General features: G+C 35.6%; 2 protein-coding genes across 2 annotated transcripts in view; both read right to left on the reverse strand.

Annotated features, from left to right (window-relative positions):
- LOC310891293 (adhesion G-protein coupled receptor V1-like) overlaps positions 1-8116 on the reverse strand; it is a gene marked incomplete at its 5' end in the record, with an annotated part of 63912 nt that extends 55796 nt beyond the window's left edge. The window contains one exon of the mRNA XM_083853554.1: positions 8112-8116. Coding sequence (XP_083709680.1) covers positions 8112-8116 — 5 coding nt within the window. The remainder of the gene's footprint in view (positions 1-8111) is intronic.
- Positions 7798-16637, reverse strand: LOC310891288 (adhesion G-protein coupled receptor V1-like). Its single transcript, XM_083853550.1, has 7 exons — positions 16468-16637; positions 16194-16379; positions 14164-14344; positions 13386-13549; positions 12625-12748; positions 11968-12234; positions 7798-9481 (listed from the first exon to the last, which is right to left on the reverse strand). The coding sequence occupies exons 2-7, from the start codon at positions 16209-16211 to the stop codon at positions 9351-9353; spliced, it is 885 nt and encodes a 294-aa protein (XP_083709676.1). The 5' UTR covers positions 16212-16379; positions 16468-16637; the 3' UTR covers positions 7798-9350.
- Between the last annotated feature and the right edge of the window lie 411 nt (positions 16638-17048).

Here is a 17048-nt window from a genome sequence, read left to right on the forward strand (position 1 = left end):
GGCTTTCTGGGCTGCAAGCACACATTGCCGGCTCATGTCGAGCTTCTCATCAACCACCACGCCCAGGTCCTTCCCCCCCCAAGGGGTGCTCTCAGTGCTTTCTCTGCCCAGCCTGTGTTTGTGCTTGGGATTGCCCTGGCCCAGATGCTGAGGTCGGGACAACCCGACCCTGTCCCTAAGGAAGTCGTTCCAGTAGTTGTAAAAAATTTCAAGACAAAACCTCTCCCACTCTATCTTTGTACTCTTTGCCCTCTGTCTTCTCCTGTGGTTTCTTGAGAAGAGAGAGCCTCTGTCAACTCTGGAGCTGCCCTTTAGGTACTGTAATAATGGGATCAAAGTCCCCTTCTAAAGGGTGAAAAGATCTAACCCCTTGAGTCTTTCCTTAGAGGACAGGTTCTCCAGCTCTTTGATCATCTTTCTGGCCCTCTTTTGGACCTCCAGTCTGCCCACATAATTTTTTAATTGTGGGCCTCTGTAGCTTTGAATTCCTACTCTTCAGTGTATCCTGGTATCCTGGTATTTCTTTTTTCTTTTTCTTTTTTTTTTAAACTAATTCAGATAAGGAATTTCGTAAGACTTTTAGAAAGCTTTCTCAGAAGCAGCTAAAGCTTCCCTTATGTATCATTTCTCTTTCTCTCCCCCAACTCAGAGATGCAATTCTGATTACCAATTTCAGGTGTCTCTAAGGCCAGAATATTGAATAATTTCCTTATGTTCCAGTTGCTCGCACACTTTATGCAGAGGAATAGATTAAAGCAGACAGTAATCATTTCAGGGAGACTCAAAAACAGCTATTGTTACAAGAACACCTTTAATCTCCTGTTTCTGATTTTGAATTTAAAAGGAGACAGAACCTGGATAGCCTTGAGTGCAAGAACAGCAATGAATCTTACTATTGCCTATTTAATTGTTGTGGACATAAATTTGAGTTACAACACTCAGATCAAACCTGATCATTTTCCAATTTCGAAAGTACATGGACTATCTACACTTTTTAAAGTATATGTACACATACACATAAATACAGTTAATATTTTTTATGTATATGTGCATATATCTAATATGTACATGCACACATGGTGACTTTTGAACTGACATATACACAGAGCTACAAATAACACTTTCTTGTTGTCAGGGATGGAAAAAAAGAAAGAAAGAAAATATATATATAACAAAAAAATAACAACATAAAATAACAAAATAAAAAATAATAAGAAGAAAAGCCATGTGAAGTAAACACTCTCTAGTATGCAAACCAGCCAAGCACCCTCAGAAGGTATTTTCCAGGAGGTTTGTAAAGGACAGGATGAATTGTTAATAGGAAGGTAGGGTTTACCTCTGATCTCTGCCAAGGAACGAATGTGATAGTGCCACTGCTATTAGAAAAATCGGTAACAGAGTAATTAATGCCAGTGGAATCAACCTGTGAGATAATGTACTTTATATACACATAGTCTAGGGCTCCCCTTGTACGCTCCACAACACAGGATATAGTGGAACCTTCATCAGCAGTCTGGAAGAAAGCAAAAATTTGGAACGTTTATTACTGTCAAAGTAAATCAAGGCAATTTCATTAAATAACACGAAAATATTTAATGCCAGACAAATGTTCAAGTAAAAAATTGCTGTCATGTTACTTTCAGCTCTTTTGGAGTGTTAGGAAGCTGAAACTGACCTTGATGCCAATCAGAACAATCCTAGTGGAATCTGCAAAAGTCTGATGCCTCCCTGAGGACTATTAAGGTAACAAATAACAATACACTGCAGTTCGTCCTGGACACAACCCCTTTCCTAAAACTATGCGTCAGAGACAGAATCAATATGCTTGAAATGTACCTGTCGAAAGCAAATGAAACTATTGCTTTATAATAACGTCAATATTGTAATTTTCCTTAGCAATAATTTAAAGAAAGATTTGGATCAGCACTTTCTCTAACCAGACACACTATGGATAGAAATAAACTATACCATCATCATTCAGAAAAACAGATTTTTCTCTTCTACTGTCCTCCTTACAATTCTGTATCTTCACAGATAACATGACTTCTGCAGCGACAACGTCACATCTCTGGAATGAAGCTTTAATTGGTACTGACCTTCTATTTTAGAAAATAACGTTCATAAAATTAACATAGAAAATAATTTTATCTGAAAGTTATTGGAAAGGTTAAAGCTATCTTATGCATTAGATAAATTTCAGGGCTGCTTTGTAAGAAAGCATAGATACTGTGTGTGACTTCAGCTGCCTAGTAGACAGATATGCACAGTTAAACTACTGGTAAAAAAATGCTGTGTTCCTGCATCACCACTAAGAGCTCTAATACTTCCCTGGTGAAATGGACATATGATAGGTGCAAAACAATTACCGTGCCATATAATTATTTTTTTTCTTCATGGTTGGCTGATGATCTGTGGCATCACAGCGTATCAGAGGTACTTGAACCTGAAGGAATCTATTATCATAGCATATGGTAGGCACACAATAAGCAAACTGAACCAAACTGAAAACTAGTATCACTCAGGCAAGACAGTTATTTTAAAAACATCATAAGCACTTTGATTAAAAAAGAATGTAATTAAAGCTCATAAGAGTTCCCAAATGAAAACTATATTAAATTTTTTTTTCCACAAAATAATCCAATACCAGTAGAGATAGCTATCATGTTATTCCCCCTTATAATTGATTAAAGAAGTAAAGAATGATTTATGTTTATTTCAAGCCTCCTCAAAAAGTAGCAAGTTTACACTCTGCATATAGAATGGATACCACTGAAAAAAGATTTCATCTGTTAAAACTAAAACAACAAAAAAAACCACTACTAAATCAACCAACTGACATCAAACATATGCAAATTATAACTTAGTTTATGACAGCAAATGAAGGTGGAAAAATCCATAACACTTTGTCATTGCATGATCTCTAGTAAAATTATCTCAAACACATCATGTGACACAGAAAACTAAAATAAAAATCTTTGCAATAATCCATTCTCAAAAAAAAACCAGAGAAGTAAATCTTACATTTTAACTGGTAACTCAAATGTAACAGAAGTGAAGGTAAAATATTTTTCTAGAAAAAAAAAATTAAGCCTTAGTCTTCAGTTTATATAGTAAACTAAATTTTCTTAACCATTTTTTTCTTTAGTTTTTTAAAATTATATAGTAAATCCCAGTGGAACTGAGGTTGTATTAACAGAACATATGCATCTCCAAATCCTAGGAAAACTTTGCTTAACCACAAAAGCAAACACTGCAAAATCTAGGGTTTGTTCAGGTCACTTGGTCCTGCCATTTAGCTTTCTGTGCCTGAAATATCACCTACAATTTCCATTATGACCACCTTACCTCAGGGATACATGCTCCAGTGAAGCCAAATAAACCATTAGCATTATCACTTTTCTGTATTCTTAATCTTGCTGTGGTGTTTTCTTGTGAAATTCGAGCTCCACCACGCACAGAAATGAGCTTTAGTATGAATAATTCTTCTCCTTCTTCCTCTTTGTCATCCTTTGCAGACACGATGAATGATTTATTGGTCTCTCCTTGCCAATACTCCAAATACCCAGAGACAGGGTGGACATCACTTTTTGCAGGAGTTGCATGAAGTTCATAGATCTCTGCTCGTGTCAACTTACGCTCATAAAGCCTTACATCCTGCATTAACCCTGTGTACCTACTGCTGCCGTTGATTCCTGCTCCAATTCTTACTATTCCTGGACCTGAGAAGGAAATTATAATTTTTTCTCATGTTATTGTATTTGTATGAAACAGTCAGCAACTGACTACCTGTTTTTCTTAAAAACCAATGGTAAACTGTTCATTGTCCCTGGATGAGGAATCATATTGATCTTGAGATCCAAAATCAGGAGGTTCCTTGAGCCTCATCTCAATGTTACAGGTAAGTCCTCACAGGCCAAACAATTCCATCCTATGCTGTCCAAGTTTTTCATCCTATTAGTTCTAGCAGCACATTATCATCATCCCTCATTTTTATAAGTCTTAGAGACTTGAGGCTCCCTCTTTCCTCCACAGATTTTCAGAGCAGAACTGCAACCCCTTTTAGCCCTTGTTTTGCTGAACAAATCCTACTTTGTTTCCCTCTGCTAGGGCAGCTGATCCATTCTGATGATACTCATGATTACTGCATTAACCCTTCTGGACATCCATTTCATCCACCACACCGTAATTCCATGCAAATTCCAAACTCTTTTTACAACAGCATTTATATTTCTCTGTCTCCAAACTATAGGATCACAGCTGCCTCATATTCATTCCTACTCTATCCTATTCTGTGCCATGCTATGCTCTTGTGCTAAAACACACACATCAGCTGTTTTCAGTTGCCTTTCAGAAAACGAAAGAAAACAAACAAACAAAAAAAGCTGTGCTCTTCAGTGTATTGTCATACATATGACACTGAGTGGCAGTTGTAGAGATGAGCAACCACAGGAACTGATAAAAGTCCCAGGGCACAAAGTGGAGGATGCTGAGAAAAACTGGGCTGCTATGCACACCACTGTGTATTACCCAACATTCAACGGAGAGAGATGACATACTTGCCTTACTATTGCATTATCCCCAGACACACGCCATCCCCACTAATAAAGAAAATTTACAGCACAGACATATCCTTCTAGCAATAAAAGCATAATTGCATTTCACATATATTTGTTCTAGAAACCGAGGGAGGGAAAAAAAAAAAACCTCTCAGCCTCTCAGCTTAGCTACAGTACTGCAAGTGTGATGGAAATTACTAATTGCAGAAGTACTATTCTTTTTACAAATGGAAAATTTGATTTCTTAAACTTCAACCTGGAATTTTAAAAGCAGAAATAAAATAGTACACCATACAATTAATAGTCCTCTACTCTCACTCAACATCGCAGCAGTTTGAATTTTTTAGAACATTCACACAATTTCCATAGGCTTTCTGAAAATCCTCAAAGAATTCTTATCCATTCCTTTCAATTAACTTAACAGATATAATCATTTCAGTGTATTTCTTCCACCTTTGAAGTGGCTAGACTATGCATTTCAGAGCTTTATATATGGAGAAAAATAGCAAAGGCTCACCATCAAGAATTGCTTCTCCTTTTAGACTCTTCATTCCTCCCAGAACTAGAATTCCATCAACGTAAAATTCAATTATACTTTCATCCAGAGTAATCAGAACGTGAAGCCAAGTATTCTCATCCAGGTATTTCATGACTGATGTTTTAGCCATGTATGTCATATTGGACCCTAATGCTGTATAATGAAGCACTACAGAAACATGAGAATCATTTGTCTGAATTTTCACACCATAATATAAAGTCCCATTATCGTTATCCTTTTCAACTATATAGCCATCTGTACTGACATTAGGAATTAACCAAGCTGAAAATGTAAAATTGGTTACTGCATTATTTCCATTGTTATGGGTATTCAGGACCGATAATGCCAAATGCATCCTCTTTTCCACTGAAATACAGAGCGTCTGTTCCACTGTGATGGCGCCTCATGTGGGGCTGTGATTGTACTGAGCTTGGGAATGATCCAAGCAACAAGAAATCTACCATTGATGGCAGTCCAGCTTGGAAGGTACTAGACAGTATTTCCCAACCTAGTCGGACAACACCAAAGGTGCCTTGCTGTCTCCAGATGGTGAAGTCCGTAATATAGGAAAGGTCATCTTCAGAAAGAGTATCTTCCACTATCTCTCTGTCCTGGCTCTCTGGATCTATAACAAACACTCCAAAAGGGTCATCATTGAAAGGGATCATGACAGTTACAGTAGGACTGGTTTCAGATAACTGACCACCAGGACCAGGAGACCCACCTGCGTAATAGAAGTTAGAGTAAAAGTTAATGATTAAACAACACACTCAGAAAAAAGTTTCAAAGTACTTTTTTTTTTTTTTAATAAAACAAGTTTCTAAAAAAACCTCAAACCCTCCTTTAAGATCCTCTGGACTTATAGCAAATGATCTAACTTGAAAATTACATAGGTTAATTGTATTATTCTTAAAACACTGTGCTGATGTAATTTCAGTAGAAAACAAACCCACATGCTATTTTTCAGCTGTAAAACACACAGATGTCTTTCAGGTGAAACATGACAAGGTCCATCTTTTCTTAATTAGCCAATAAGGTAGGTTACCTTTGATTCGTTTGATAAGCATGGGGGCCAAATTCAATTCTTGTATTGCTCAAAGACTTACAGGAATAGAGAATGGCAAAATCTTGCCTGTTGCCTCTGATACAGAAGTACATACACCTTGCAGAAACAGTAACCAGTTGTGTGTTAAAACTGCTGCCCAGTCCTGGTGTTAGTCATCTATCTTTGCACAGTAAGAATTCATGATATGAAGATCATGTTGTGAATGGAGAATCTCCGTGTTCAAAGTGTACAGTGATCTACCTGTTATAAGCAGGAAATCTTTTGTACATCCGTATGGACTTCACTTACAGGAAAGGCCAACACACATTTTCACTTGTATCAGAGCACAGAAGACCATGAATAGTACTAAAGTGGAATTAATCCAGATTAGGAAATGTGTCCAGTAGCAATTTAAAGTTGTAATTTAAGTCATGTGAAGTGGTAACTACAAGTATTTTACCTCCTCTAGGGAAACAAACAAACAAAAAAGCAACCTCTATTATGGTAGACACACATAACCTTTAATACCTTTGTTATTTCTTTGTTAGTATCTTTGTTTTATATTTTGTGCATGGAGATCTATGTATCTGAAATTCAGAACTCTTGGTTTTTGAAATGAAACTTCTGAACTTTAAGAAGCTTAATTTCAAAAACCAAGAGGCATCCCTTTTAAAGTTCAGATCACCAAAATGTGTTTAACAGTAATTCGGGAACTGAGTAACTCTCTATATATGGAAATCAAGATTAAATGAAAAATAAGACCTAAAACCTTACCAGAAAAGCATAGGATATCAAGACATGATTCAAAGCAATGCTCTTTCTAGTGTTGGTTTCTTTTTGATTGATTAAACATAACTCTTTTCTACCAGATATGAAGGAAATGGTGATATGGAAGACAATACCTGAAGCATTCACCAACTTTAGAATGTAAAATTCATTGAATTCAGGAATTCTATCTGAAATGGCACGTAGTGTTATTGACTTCGACCTTTCACCATCCATGAAGCACACAGTCCCATAAGTTTCATAGAATTCTTCTCCTGGCTTCAGTGCAGAGTTATTATCAAACAACTGCCAGGTCAAAGAAACATTGCCGAAGTGTCCTCTGTGTCTCAAAATCCTGTTCAGTGATACAGAAAGAATGAGAGTCCTGGCAGGCATGCATCAGCGTTGAGTAGAAAAGGAAAATGTGGAGACTCCTTTTACTGTAATCTTCCTTACAGTAAGAAGTAATATACTATGTAATATAAAGTAAAATACTAATATACTACAACTGTTCCATGAAGCCTTCCTTTTAAAGGCAACCACGTTTGCAGTACAATTCTACTCCCGGAATACGTACTTTAGAAAACAGAAGTAGCATACGCAGGTCCATGCAGAATACTACTGTGAAGCTACACATCACTGTGTCTTGTAATTCCAATTTATAATAATAAATATGAATGCATAATAGTTCAGAAAGTTAACATTAAAAATTAATATACTTGGACACTCTTAGACAGGAAAGAGAATCATCTACATTTAACCACAAACGTTTCTCCTTTCAGTCATCAAGTCTACTTAAACTTTTTCTTACACTTGTATTAAATTAGAATTACATTCTACGGCTTTCAGAAATCTACTGTTATTTGTGATTAAGAACGTAGTAAATGAAAAGATTTTTTTTTTTTTGGTAACTATCTGCTAACACAATTACACTAATTTCAAAAAGGCACTACAAATAAAAAGTGACCCATACAGTGCCTTTATTAAGAGTGCGCTTACATACAGGAAGTTTGCTTCTGTCGGTTTGCACGGTGACATAAAATGCCTTATAAATAGATTATATCAGGTTGAAGAATTAGTTCAGCTAAACTAGTCCAGCCACAGCAACACATTTATGTTGTTTCTGCTTCCAAAGGTTTTTCTTCTGTGGCGTTAACCAGGGTGCTCTATCCCAGCTGTGTAGCGCTGCTGCACTAACTCCAATTACCTCATTAAAACCTCTGTGTTTTCGGTGGTTTGGTTACATGCTACTTTGACCACTTTTTTATATGCTACACAACTGTCAAAGTAGTGACAGTATGGAAGAGACAGATCCCTAGTAAATATATTTTATCAATGATGACTGAGCAGGTTCCTCAGATGTTGGAGATCTTGGTATCCTATAATTCCATAAAGCACCTGTATATAAGCATGTTTACATCAAAACAATATTCTTAACACCACCAAATCCACAAAAATTATCCTGCAGATTAGACTATAAAGGACAAAAAAACAACAAAGCCCAAAACAGTGAACAGCACAACAACAAACACACAATGAACTTAATATCCTCTTTTCTTGAGACTATTCATATTTCAGATGTATTGACACAAGCATAAAGAACCAATTCACAGCCATAAGCATCTGCTTCAAGGCTTTAAAACAAACAGACAAAAAAAAAAGGATGATTTTTTAAATGCAAGAAGAACCTCTTCCCTAACTATTTGCACTATCGCATTTATTGTGACCTAACTTCTCTTTACAGCCTGTCTCAAGATTTCTTAACGAAAAATCATTTTTTCATCCAATTAAAACCCCATAGTAAATTTATGAAATGAATGTAACAAGGCGAGATGCCAAGTGCATTCAATTTTTAACCCTGCTAATTCTTCAATATATCATGGTGGCACAAAGGAAAATACTTTCAAAGGTCAGACTAATGAAGAGTGTCACATCCGGACTTTAAGTATAGATTTCAATCTGTAATTAACAGATAAAAGAAAAAAAAAATACAAAAACAGAAAGAAAGAATACAGTAGTTTGCAGTTGAAAATTTCAAAGATGGGTACAAAAAGCCACCTAGTGCCACACAGTTTTATTTAGCTATTTGTTGAGTGGTTTTTTTTCTTTTTCTGTCAGCCTAGGTTATATTGTGCTCAATCATTCAGATTTTTCTGTATCTACAGGTTCCTGAGATTATAACAGAACATCAATGCTGAAGTCTTATTTAGTTACATTTCAACATGAGCTTCTGTGCACTTTTTAATATTTACTGTGTACTCCATAGTATTACAGGTGATGTCTTCAACACATTACAAATCATTTAATCCAAAATTTTGTAAAACTGTTTTTCTATAGTGCACTTCTATCAATGCACACTTGTGCATTTGATTTAATCAAAGTGCTATTTATAAAGTACCACATACACCAGTTCCAAAAGAGTGCAAAGATATTCTTTAAACGTTACTTACCAAAAAATGTTACTTTTGCCTTCTTCAACTGGCTTCTCTAAAGGTTCCAAAGAGAAAATTCCATTAGGATCATCATTTGCTTCAATAATAACTGTTGCCATTCCAGCCTTAAAGATAACTGTATCTCCTAAAAAAGAGGACAATTATTATTATTAAAATTGGAATCAGAAATGTAGGTAACTCTAAATCCAATTATGTTTTCTACTCACTACAATTGCTTTTATACAAAGAAAAGGACAATTATAAAAGTCAGTGAAAAACAGAATTTGAGGTATTCAGCAGCAGGCAAATCAGAGTAAAAGTATTTAAGTAGTGTACCATCCAGAGAGCAAGACGTAAGATTTTCAGGAAAAATGACATGAACTGAGAAGATGTGATTCTTACTACACAGTATCCTTGCATGTAGTTGTTATGTGAGGTAACATTTTCTGTTTGATCATCTGGACAAGTCAAAAGAATAAGATATTCAGAGGTACAGAATAAAAGAGTAAGGTATTCAGAGAGCCCCGACCTTCTTTAGACCTAGAAGAAAAGTATTGCATTTAAACTAAATACAAGCTATGAGCAATGTCTAAGAGTTTATTCACTCCCATATCAAAGAATATCTAAAAGGAAGAAACATAAGATTCTTATTATGTAGATGGGAAGCTAGCAGGATTTCAGTGTGCATATTAGTACAGGTAAATATTAAGGGATGTTAATTCTAACTCCATTGCATTGTCCATAGATGAACATAATGTGTCCACACCCACCCCATTTTTTGTCTTCTTTGAAAGTGTCCGACTAAATTTTGTTCCACGTTAAACAATGTGCTTATTCCTCTCACTTCATATACCTCTATTTGTATTTTCTCTCAGGAACAACAGTCCCCAAAAAAATTTCAGAACAGTCAAGGCCACTGTATGTAACCAATCATAGAAAGAAAACCAACTTTTGCTTTCAGGAATATGTATAGAAATATTCTTTATTCTTAGTGATTCTAGAATGGCTGTAAAACTATATGATGCTCATTTTAGAGGAAAAAGGAGGCTATGGATACCCATTCCCCATGTGCTAGGAGAAAAGCCATGATATGTTCCCAATGGGGTAGTATTGGGAGCTACCAGTAGATCCTGAAGAAAGTTATTAAAGTAGAAAGAGACAACAAAAGAGAAAACTTATGAAGGAAGAAGAACGGTTTTGTCTAATCCTTTCCCTAGTCTGATATTTTATAAGAGACCTGGGTACTACAGTGAATACCAGCCGACCTTGGGAAATAGCTTAGCTGCCTTATACTCAAATTACTGCTTTCCCTGTCAACCTCTGGCTGCCTGCTACCAATGTTCAGGGAAGGATTCAACTCAAGATCAATGCTGCCTTGTGAGAAACTCACAGGCCAGCCGCAGGGTGTCCACTGTAGCATGACCTCAATCACTTCAGTCTTATCGACTGCTAAAGACTAAGACCATCAGAGACTGTAATGAGAACTAAGATGCTTAGCGTGCTTACAGATGAAGAAATCTAATTTTAGGTTTCCTAATCTTGAATTGAATACCTGGTAGGTATTTTACTTTGAGAACGTGTCACACAATCTGAAGGTATAGTCTGATGGTTAATTGCCATCATCTTTCTTTGCTTTATTAAATTACAGCCCCTCAGGTTTCAATGGCTGATTCAATACAGCTTTGCTTTGCATTGCAAAGATTTGCAGCAGATTCAGAGCCTGTTATTACCTCTCAACTAGAGAACAGTAAAAAATGAAGGGCAGTAAATTAAAATTTGATAACACAATTGCAAATGACTCTCCCACAACACCATGAGTTTTGTTGGAGCTAGGTGTGGGGAGGGTCTTTATTAAATACTTAGGGCTCTGGAAAAATTATGAATTTCTTATACTTCACTTTTATTTTCTCATGTATATTACATAACAGTGATAATTTATTCTAAAAGATATGTATTTCAAAAACGTGAGGAATGGGCTGAATAATTTTGGTCATTCCTTTTTAAGTGTAAACTTTGAAAAATAAATAAATAAACAAAAATACGTTATTTCTAAGGTAATAAATCCTTTCTTTAGAGGTGGTCCCCTGGGTAAATTGTGACATATATTTTTCTGCAAATTAAGCCTTTTAAAACTATAGTCTCAGAGTGAAAAAAATGTATGCATACTTTTCGCTACTAATAAAATAGAGCAATTACATACCCTTCCTCCAAAATATGGCAGTTCTGTTTGTTTTTACAAAAATCATGTAGTTTTGTAATACACTCTGGAGCATGAAAAAAATAACTAAAAGAATACCTCTTTTCCTAAGACTGTTGGGTACTAAATTTTGTTTTTTTTTTTTTTGCTTTGTGTTTTTGTATTGAAGTCCATCTAATTTGGAGCATTTATATTTGAAAAGGGACTTTCACTCCAGTTGTTTTTGCAGGCAAAGTATCAACTCTATCATTTGATTTTTGTTTCCAATAAAATAATTAAGGATGAAAATTCAAACACAGTATGCATTTATTGTATAAAAATCTTGAAGCAAACATTATTCGTATAATTCTTGGCATTTAAATATTGCTTTATGATAAGACCAAGATACTAAGAAATTGCCAGCAAAAAAAAAAAAAAAAAAAAGGAAGACTTACCTGTAGAATTGAAAAGGATAATATAAAATGTTTCATCAGTTTCAGGGGTATCATCATCGTTGATATACACAGATAAATTCTGCTCCCTTTCTCCAACATCAAACAAAATGACACTGTTCTTTCCACTGGGAACAAAGTCTCCCTCTTCAGCTGTTGCATCTCCATTAACAGTAATATACTGGACAACAACAGCGACATCAGCAGATCCATTCCTTAGGACTGTAAAGTTTGCAACACTTCCTTCTTGAACACTCACTGTCACAGGTTCTGAAAATACAAAAGCAACAAATCTGTCTGAGTTCAAGCCTGAGTTGCTTGCATTTGCTCTGTTTTCTTAATTCTCTCTAGTAGGATCTTCCTCTTCAATGAAACAATAAGATGTATGTGATAAAGGTAGGAAATAATTCAGGTACGAGAGAATATTTTGTACCTTGCCTCCTAACTGATCTCAACATCAACAAAGAGAAAAATGACACACACAAAAAAATGGGAAGGTTCTGAAGGAAACAAATATAAATTAAATACAAAAAAAAAAAAAGTTTGGGGAGCTTTTCCACTTGCTCTTTTGGGATTACGATTTCGCAATGATCTGGTTTGTGAAAAAAGTCCGTTTTAGGTAGTGTATGTATTCCACATTTATAAACAATAATATCTAACCTGCAAAATAAATGGGATCATCATTCTTTGTTATTTGTAAAATTGCAGTGGTTACATTGCCCAGCCTGGCTCCACCGGTAGCATTGAATAAACTGATGGTGAATACTTCCTCCTCTTCAGGCACCTGAAAGTATTAAGACATTAATTTCTAGCATACAAAACACTGAAGAATTTAAAATGAAAAGTTAGGGGGATTAATAAGCCAGAGATTTTTGAGTGTTGTTTTTATTTGTCAGTCCTTATGTGTCTCAAGAGGGATGATAATTCATACAGTTATACAGAAATTATCATCCATCTACAGTTTTTGTAAGTAAGTCCCTTCCTCTTTATCTTGCACAGATGACCCAAAAGTTACCTTCCAGTTTTATGTTTCTGATACATGTAGTTTTTTTTACAGCTTTATTTATTTATCATTAGGTGTAATCTTTCTTATATTACTTCAAATTTATCAGCATATAGGATTAGGATTGAAATTAGGATTCCAGTTATCAAGATACGAGTTTCAGTCAAACTTTCCTATAACTTTACCACAGTACAATTACTCTCAGCTTCTACCTTTTTTGTTTAGAGGTATGCACAGCTTCTGAAATTTCTCTATGATTTGCAGACATTATCTCAGTTCTACCCAAGTATTTTGATATTTCCTACAAGTTATTAGGCTCTTGAGAAACACACATTCCTTTTTTCTCCTTATACTCTAATGTTTTAGTACTTACTCTTTGTCCCATATTCTCACCCCAAAACACTGTAAAAGTGTTTACCTCATCTGGCAGTGAGTAAATGGTGATATTTTTTGAAAACTCCAGATTATCAAATAAAATAGTCCCTTGCTCTGGATAGACGTCATTGGTACATGCTGGATCAACAACCCAAGACACACTAACATTTCCATAGTTTCCTTGATTTCTTACAACTCTGTAAACAGCTAAAAAACATAAACAGAGTCAGTGTGCATATTCAGAGCAACAGAAATCAAAAAGGAACATCTGAAACATCTGAAACTGAGAAAAAGGAAATACAATAATAACCAATTTCACTTCTTATGAAACCAGTAACATGTTGGAGTGCTACAGAAAAGGACACACAAAGACAGATTACTAAAGCAGTGCAAACTGCTTTAATTTCACATGTTAATTCTTGCCTGTAAAAGTAATTGATAACTGAATAGATCAATTAAAATCACCCATAGGAAGATTTAACTCTATGTTTCTCTTATATAACACCCCATTCTTCATTCTCCACAAACAGAGCTACTACCTCCACGTTGCACTTTGCACATACATCAGTACTCCATCCCTCCTGTCTGGAAAATTCTCTAGCAATCCTTTTTACTCAGTTAATCCCTCTGTTTTTCCACACCCATACTTCTCCACTTCACTCTCCGCTGCTCATCTTGCTTGGCATTGTACCAATCTGTAAAGTCCTGAGTGGAGATTTTAGTAAGAAGTCTCCTAGACTTCTGTTATCCTAGAACAGGGAAAATAAGACTTGCAGAAGCAGACAGCAGATAAAGAAGTAACTCTAATAAAAAGGAATTACCGGTATGGATGACTTCTCCTTTGCTTTCACTTATTGTTACTGTTAGTTCGTAAGGTAGAAACTGAATGATACCATGCGGATCATCATTCTTCAAAATGGTTATATTGACCATTGTGGCATTCCCCAACTTGCCTGGCATTTCACTGTAGCCACTAAGTACCACAGAATATAGCTCATCCAGCTAGAAGAGGGAAACTCAGTCAGAACAAAAATACATATTCAACATCCACATCAAAAACAAAATGGTCTATAGTCCACAGTCCCCCATCAGGCAGAAAGGGATACAAACTTAAAATGAAATCACACACATTCTACATGCAATAAACGTTTGTATAATGCTATCAAATAAAGGAAATTGTTAGAACTTTCTATCTCTAAAAGCATCAGTTTCTCCAAGAGTCTATTATTATTATAAGCAAGGACTTATTTTGTGTACTTAATTTAGAATCGCATAATTTCACAAGTAATGTTTGTAACACACTCTGAAATGTAAATTTTCTTTCCTCCAAGACTTCTTAAGATTCCTGGCTTTGTAACAGGTAAAGCAAAGATTTTTAAACCATGGACAGCATGCTAATTTAGAAAGAATTGATCAACTGGCTTTATTAATCTAATGGGACATGGTACTTTCAAAAAAGTATCAGAGAACATTAGAAAAAAATATTGCATTTATCTATCTAGAAAACAGCATTACTCTACACTGGGGAGAACTCAGTGAAACTGGCTGGTGGTTAGCAGTAAAGAAACACACATGAACTGGTTCTTCACATACAATTCAATTAAACAATGGTGTTCAGTACTACAGAATGTCATGGATGCTAAAACCTTACCTGCGTTCAAAGCGTAACTGCTTCAATTAACAGAAAGAAAATCTGAAGGCACCCAAAGATACCATCCATTACTCCAGACATCCTTGGACTGCCCACCATTGGAGGCTGGGATGGCATTCTGGAGGAAAGTGATTATATATGTCCTGCTCATGTATGTGGCTTTTGGCCACTCTTGGAGATAGAAGAGTATAAAAGGACCTCCTTATTTTTTAGTCCTGACACTACAATTCGTATGTTTTTGCCTGAGCGTTTCAGCAGGATGACTTACCTAGTCTAATAATACTGCTGTAAGCAGGGAAATACTTTTATCTCAGCCTGCTGATGAACTAGTAAAAACTGGGAATGGAACTATTAAATAACCCGCTGTTTTAGTGCCTAAGTTTTACTAGATTAACTTATGTTCCTGGCTTCTGTAGTGGAGTTCAGACTTCTTATGTCTCCTTTCTTTGGAGTATGTAGGGAAAAGAAACCTGAATTTCTACAGCAGCCTATGCAATTGAAGTTGGAGTTGCTGTGATCCCCTGATTTCCTCATCATATGGTCCTCCATCCCTCCTTCAATCCATGACTGATGACCACCTGGCCCTACAAAAAGATTATTAACCTTCCTAAAACCTTTATGTTTTGTAAAGCTGGCTTTCTGACATCTTACTCCTAGATCAGCTCATTAGCAGGATCAGACAAACACAACTAACTGCTTATGCAAAATACAGCATAGGAATGTGCATGTAAAGGCAGCAAAAAATGCTGAATCACAGCAGCTAAAATTTATGTTAACATAAATGTGGTAAAATCAAACCCTTGCAAACTTCCTGATGGAATCCAGGATGGCTGATGCACAGGAAAGGGAACAAGCTACAGAAAAGCAGAAAGCAAAGAGAAAAGCAACAGACACATGCCTCAAATTGTGCAGATTTCTGGGATTACAAAACAATAGAGATATCAGAGAAATGAATATTCAGGCAAGACTGACAAGACCTGATTTGTATTGATATAAAGTGCTTTCATATGGTGCTTGACTATCTTATAGGCCTTTCAGTCACTCCTCCTCTATCTATTTCTCACACTTAAGAAAAAGAAAGCCTTCAAATGTTACAGAAAAATTGCTGGTATTTACAGGTGAAACCATCTATATTTTAGTAAGTGACAAACAAATATGTATGTGAATGCAATTTAAAGAGAGAAAAATATTAATTCTTACCTCTGGAATCCCATCCATCCTTGTCAGTAGAGTAATTATGATCTCTCTTTCACCAGGCTTAAACTCCAGAATTCCTGTGCTTCCATAAAACTCATTATTATCTCTTGGTTCTACAGTGTAGCGCAGAAACTGTCTGATGAGGCTTCCTCTAGTGCGAACAATCTGCAGCTCAACAGACTCCCCTTCCTGCAAAAAAATAAAATTAATCTTTTTCTAGCACTCTGTTAGAACTAAGTCGTCTGTAATGTTTAAGTGACGTTACTCGGATAGCTACCTTGATGCTGTAGGGACCTCTGGAAGAGGAAGAAAATTCGAACACTCCTCCAGGATCATCGTTTTCCAAAATTGTAATTTCACAAGTAGTAAACCCGTATTTCAGTATCTGATTTTCCACACTGACCCTGAGAAAGGAAGGTAAGAGGTTTTTTTCAAGTTGCAACTCTGTTTAGCAAATCCATACAGAGGAGATCAGGATATTGACAAATTTTATGAATAAATTATGAAAGCCAACAGTTACCTACAAGGATTAAAACAAGTTAAGAATGATACAACATCAGAATGTTTTATCCATTCGTAAAAAATGAATAAATAAATAAATAAAATAAATAATTGCCTCTGAAGTAACTTTTTGTTTGTTTGTTTCTGATTAGCTTTTTATAGCTAGTAACTCTGTTGTTTGTTTGTCTGTTTTTGATAACACATGCACACAACACACAGGAAAAGAAACAGAATAGTGCCAGGAAAAAAAAAAAAAAAAGTTAGTTAAATTCAGAACTACTTTGTACTTGGATCAAGGTATAAAGGAAATTCCAAAATCACCTATGCTGAGATTACACTGAAAAGCATAAATTTCCA

This window comes from Anser anser, assembly GCF_964211835.1.
Source record: "Anser anser genome assembly, contig: HAP1_SCAFFOLD_127, whole genome shotgun sequence".
NCBI lineage: Eukaryota > Metazoa > Chordata > Aves > Anseriformes > Anatidae > Anser > Anser anser.

What these genes read in the sequence shown, in the direction of transcription:
- LOC310891288 (XM_083853550.1), bottom strand. An exon ending in TTTACTCACTGCCAGATGAG is followed by an intron (nt 12,749 to 13,385) that starts GTAAACACTTTT and finishes TAATACTTTCAG; the next exon opens with GTGCCTGAAGAGGAGGAAGT. An exon ending in TATCCTTTTCAATTCTACAG is followed by an intron (nt 9,482 to 11,967) that starts GTAAGTCTTCCT and finishes CCTCTTTTTTAG; the next exon opens with GAGATACAGTTATCTTTAAG.